General features: G+C 38.6%; 1 protein-coding gene across 1 annotated transcript; it reads left to right on the forward strand.

Moving 5' to 3' along the window:
• Positions 1-2,285: 2,285 nt before the first annotated feature.
• LOC131285658 (caspase-3-like) lies at positions 2,286-3,440 on the forward strand. The gene is made up of 4 exons (XM_058314516.1): positions 2,286-2,508; positions 2,575-2,877; positions 3,131-3,266; positions 3,338-3,440. Exons 1-4 carry the CDS (start codon positions 2,286-2,288, stop codon positions 3,438-3,440), a joined length of 765 nt encoding a protein of 254 aa, XP_058170499.1.
• The last annotated feature ends 2,806 nt before the right edge of the window (positions 3,441-6,246 follow it).

The following is a 6,246-nucleotide window of genomic DNA, read 5'->3' on the forward strand; positions in this document are numbered from 1 at the left end:
AATGCTGGCATACATCTGGCAGATTCTGAGTTTGTGGTTAACTTATGCCAACGAATGAGAATCTATAGAGGCTATAAGGTTCACGATCATGATTGGCAAATGTGCTGCTTTGTTTAAGCCCTCCTCGTGGATTATGCTATTCATTACTGAATGTTTTTTGAACGGTAAAAAATGTTGTTAAAATGTTAATTCTCTCGTGAATGATGCTACTTTACACAAAATTCTCCAATCTTCATATTTTTCTTCAATAAATTTGGTGAATTCAGTACCCTAAAGTTATTAAAAATTATTGATAGCTGTAGGATTTTTCGAAAGTCGTGAATATACCAAATGAGAATGGGAAATTTTAAATCACTGTATTTGGATACCAATTAGTGTTGGTACTGTTTTCTATACATTGTTGAGGCAAAACTAAACAATTGTGGCCCAAAAGCCGACAAACAATATAGTTCAGAAATCAAACTCAATCATCAACACGGACAACATTGTTCCGATGGCCTACTTGACCAATTTTATTACTTGGACAAGCCATGCCTAGGTAAAACTTTAGCTGTTCAATAATAATCTCTCTGAGTAAAATAACGATCCCAAGAGTAGGTCACACATTGTCCAAGAGTAGCCACTGTATGAGGCCGTACAAATTTTGACGATACTCCCAAAGTCTCCAGAATCGAACCGTATACCACGTTTGTTGAGAGATGCTTAGAATTGCCATCAACGGGACATTATCTTGATTTTAGTAGACCTTAATAGGCCTATTTTGGATGCATTAGCCATTGGATTTTGGCCATTGAATGCATTATTTTGGCACATTGAGTAGCAAAATATTAATCATGTATGGATATTTTGATTTACCTAGGTTTTTATCGTTTTTGTGGGTTTCTTCAAATCAAAGTGACCTTCAAGTAACTTTTTTGAAATGTTGATCACCAATTGCATAGAATAGCAGTGTATCTATTAGGTCTGCAACTAAGTTCTCGCTGTTTTTTTTATAAAAATGTTTGTTTATTTAAAAAATAATTGTAAAAGATTACTCATTCAAAGTAAATTTCTTTGAAGCAAAATTCAAAGTTGCCAAATCTTTTGCCCATCTTTTGGGCAGAGCTTGAATACCGTCCCAAAATAACTGTTGCTCCTTGGATACTATCCGGGTATCGAGTCATTTTTGAGTTGCCTCGCGTGATCTGAATTCTTGTTCACTCAGATCAAGTGCCATGGACCGGAACTGGTGAAAATTTGATGGGGAAAGGTCTTGTGAATACAACGGATGGAGTCAAACATCCCATTTCAGCGTTTCCAGATAAGTTTTCATTGATCTCGCAACGTGACGCCGAGCGTTGTCGTGCAGGAGAATGGCCTTGTCGTGCCTCTCCGCGTATTGTGCTCATCCAAAACGTATGTAGGCGCTTATAAATAGCCTGGAGGGTAACTGTTAACTCTGAACTAAGCCCTTCTTGTGTTTGGCTTTCCATCCTCGTCGATTAATGCCACCAATTGATCGTCACTGATGCTTGGCGATCTTCCTTGACGCGTACGGTCGTTGACATCGAAAGCGCCATTTTTAATGCACCCAAACCAACCACCGCACGTAATTTAACTGAGAGTATCGTCTCCGTAAACTTGTTGAAGCTCCCGAAACGCTGCAACAGCTGTTTTCTTCGAATTGAAGAAGAAAAGAAGAACTTCCCGCAAATGGTGATAATTCGGTTCAGAATTCGACATTTCCCACATAATATAACTATATTATGCAACAATGAAATCACCAATCTGACGATAAAGTTTGTTTACTATATGTCTAAGCTAAACTTATGACGATTCAGATACGTCAAAATCGGCCAACTGTCATTACAAGCGATACTTTTTGACAAACACCGAGAACTTAGTTGCAGACCTAATATTTAATGTCTTGCCCTAGGTTATGTACTCCCTGAGATACCCAGACTTAAAGCTTAAATTGGTGACTGTACGGATACTTTCTTGTTTGATTGTATTGGACACCGTGTTATATAAATGGATGTCGAAGTTTCATTTCAAGGGGGATCATTCGCGAGTATGATCTAACAGGAATGATAACTGCCAGATAAGATAGCAAATGCTGTTTGGTGATTTTTCGCCGAATATTCCCAATCAAAAACTGGGTTATCGACTTGTGGCGATTTTAACCCATATCTTATCGCAAAACAAAAGATGTGATACCTGGCAAAATTAGATTTACTTTAAAACCGCCAGCACGGGCAGTACAATTTCGCACCCGGTCAAGTATTGATCCACATTGCTCGGTTACCATGGCTGCTAGTAGTGCTGCTGAAAAGTACGATCTTTCTAAAAAAGCCTACGTCCTTGTGCTTCACCATCATCAGTACACCCATTCCTTGGCGGATCGCAAGGGCAGTACGGTAGATCTGGAAGTAATCAAAGACTTCTTTCGTGCCTACCGAACCGAACCTGACGGCCTGGATATACACGAGAACCTTTCGCTGCTCAAGGTTCGGTTGCTGATGGATGGTAGTAGGTATTCCACAATTATAGAAGAGTAGTTGTCATCAGACCGGTTGATATGCATCTTTGCAACAGTATATCAGAAAGATTTTAGCGCCTACAGTTGCCTGATCGTCATCATCATGAGTCACGGCGCAGAGAACGACACCATTCAGGCGGACATCTACTACAACAGCAAAAATGAGCTTGTGAGAGACGTCTACTTTTTGGACGAGGATGTGGTGGAAAAGGTGGCCATGAATCGGACGCTGGACGGCAAACCGAAGATATTCATCGTCAACGCTTGCCGGGGCAATGACCGGGTGGAGGTAGACTCGGCTGTTAGGAGAGATAGATATAATAACAGCGATATCATCCGTTTCCAAAGCACCTTCGAAGGTACTCACATGTTTAACCCCTTCACAGTCTCAGTGTTTATTTTTTTATTTTTTGTGATTTTGATCAGCACTGTGTTAAATATTATTCAATTTCATCGATTAGTATCGCATAAATGAGTTAAAATGCACAAACATGTAATGACAAGTTTTTGAAGCAGGTGTACTTAGAATCGTGGGCAACACTGTGAAGGAGTTAATCAAATGTTTTCAAATTGGAGCAACATTTCTCTACTACACTTCGTATCATTCCTCAGGTCACGTTTCGTACCGCAATACGGACACTGGTTCCTTTTTTGTGAAACGGTTTTTTGAGGAGCTTCGGAAGAACGAAAATCTTGATATTTATGATCTTAACAGAAAGCTCAACGCATCACAGACCGGCAAAAAAAAGTAATCATTTGGTTACAAAGTAAAATGTCCACTTGCCTTTATAACTCCATGTTTTTTTTTTTAACTTTTAGTTACATACAGAATCCCACGATGAGCAATACTCTGACGAAACGTCTGATATTTGCGGATCTACGGAAGCAGAATCTACCTGATTATGATTTACTTTCCGATTAATAATTGTAAAGAGGACGCGTGCTAGCAATTATTATCATGATTTTTTATTATTAAACATTCATTAAAGGTTTTTCAGTGAGCTAGGTGCACTTTGAAGTGTTTTAAATAGCATTGCACAACATTCAGCATGAATTGAATCAAATAAAATTAGGAAGCCGGCGCTAAGTGACCAACAGATTAAAACAATTTTTCTTCGAAAACTGCCGATTATAGTACGCAGCCCATGTGCGTCATATCTTATCAAAAGCGGACCTTTTTGTGAGCTTGGTGCGTGTTCGTGAGTGCAGCTAAGTGAAATGGTTGAGCGACCGGCGCAGTGCCGTTTAGAGAGTGACCAAGAATTAACTTGTTTTGTGTTGAGAAGTTAAGTGCATGTGCCAATATGGAGCAACAGGATAGTTATGATTTATCTAAGCCAGCCTATGTCTATGTGCTGGATCACCGCAAGGTCCTTGAACCAGAGAACGTTCGTCCCGGAGCAAGGAAGATGGAGCTGGTTGAACAATTTCTCAACTCGTATCGAACAAACGCCGTGGTGGAGGGCAAAGTTACGTATGAAAACTTAAATAAGTCCATGAACGACCGTAAGTTATCTCTTGCAATGTTTCCTACCCACCGTCAACATTCTCAATCGTTAGCTAATGTGAATAAATTTGTTCTTTGCTTTCGACCCCCAAAGTGCGCCAGGCAGATTATAGCGCGTACAGCTGCCTTATGTTCATTATCATCAGCGCCGACGGCGAGAAGGATTCTATCATGGCGTACGACGGAAAACACTATTCGCTCCGCAAAACTGTAGTGGAAAACGTGACCGCAAACAAGACGCTGAAAGGCAAACCGAAGATATTCATCGTGGACACCGCCAACCAGGATACGATTGAAACAGACTCATGCTATCCAACGTACGCAAGCAACAAGGTTGATACTGTCATTTTCCAGAGCGGCTACGAAGGTAGGTCAAGAACAAATGGACATTTTTGGCACATTGTTTGACGGTAAAGAGGGCACAAAGTTCCATTCAATCAATAATGGATACATTTTTAAAAGTTCTTTACCTATCCTAAATCTGCTATCAACTATTCCAGAAGCCAACCCGCAAGGAAACTTCTTCCTAACCTCGTTTTTCGATGTGCTGCGCGAAAACGACTCATTTGATGTGCCCGAATTAAACAGACTGCTCATTAAGCGTGCCAAGGATGAAGGGTAATAATTTTTCCTGATATCATCTTGAAAATGCGGAAATAAAACAAACGATAAAAAACGAAAAGATCGAACCACAGATTCATCTTCTCTTTCAGGCACACTTCGGTCCCTTCGGTAATAGAGACTCTAACAAAACCCTTGATACTTGCCCATCTGCGTTTGGAGTAATGCAATTCAACAAACAGTGGAAGTGAAACGTGTTGAAGGCGATTAAAACATATTATAAGATGTTCGTTGGAGTTTGCAGAATGGTTCGTTGAATCATCGAGTATGAATATAAAATACTAGCTTGACGCCCCGGCGTTGCTCGGTGACGAAGGGATTGGGAAAAGAATTATGGTTTTAGCTAATACTTGAAAGATATGTTTGAATTTAATAGCAACAATAACGACATATTTAAAATGTTTGATATTTCATCGTAATGTATAAACCTTAGGGTAACTATGTAGGATACACTTTGACATTTGACTTCATGCTTGTTTTGTTTGTATTAGCAAATCTGAGTTAAAATAGTAAAATTTAGATGATTTTATAAAAAAATAGTGATCAAACAAACCTTCAACAACATCTGCAGTACTTAAACTTAATGTGTGAAAAGTTTCAGAAGCGACGGTTCATTGGTCGAGTTTTTAGTGTACACAGAACTCCATACATAAAAAAAGCAAAAATATGTAGTAGATAACAAAAAGTAAACAAAACTAAAACAGACAAAAAGTTGCAGTAACATGGAATATCTTTCACCACAATAAAATGATGCAGTAGCGTGTTATATCGCAACTAATTTATACTGAAAACGTAACGGTGGTAAAAGTCGTACATTGGTTTCTTTCAAAATGAAGTAAAAGTCGATGTAAACAAACTTAGATTTTTTTGTTATATTTTGACATTTTTTCACGACCTTCCTTCCGCTCGCTTTATTTTTCTGCTCTGGACTGAGTATATAGAGTTGTTGCAATAATGTTTCGTGTTGCTTCGGGTACGCATTTTGCTTGCATTTTGCTTTCGCGAGCGACACACCATTTATTACATTCCTGTTCAGCGTTTCAATGTTTCCATGTGGTTTACTTTTTTGCTGATTTCTCTCTTCTTTTTTATGTTTTTTGCATCGTTTACTTTTCACTTTGAGTCATATGATTTTCTAAGGGTTCCTTTTGTTTGTCATTTATGTACGATCATCACAATTTTCCTATTATCTTATAACTTTCTTTCTTGTTGCGTTTTATTTTTTATGAACAAGAACATGGGTGCTCACGGTCGCTATATTTCAGAAGTTAACAGAAAAATTGTATGAAATAAATCAAACAACTCCACAATTCGTCTTGAATGTGCTATGGGATGGTTGATTGTTTGGTTGTGTTTGTGTGTATTTGTATGCGAGTGTGTTGTTTGTGTTTGGGTATGAAAAGACGGTGGATGAAGAATGTAGTTTCATTAGCTAATGCGGCTTATAGAGAAAGGACAGTACAACAACATATGCATTGGGCAAGCTGCGTTCTATATTCGTTTCCTGTTTGTATTGTTCTTCTGTTCCTTTGCTGCAACTGTTGAAATCAGTTGTTCTATGTGTTATCTCAAATTTTAAATTGAATTGTATGTTCATTTC

Source organism: Anopheles ziemanni, chromosome 3 (genome assembly GCF_943734765.1).
Source record: "Anopheles ziemanni chromosome 3, idAnoZiCoDA_A2_x.2, whole genome shotgun sequence".
Classification (NCBI taxonomy): domain Eukaryota; kingdom Metazoa; phylum Arthropoda; class Insecta; order Diptera; family Culicidae; genus Anopheles; species Anopheles ziemanni.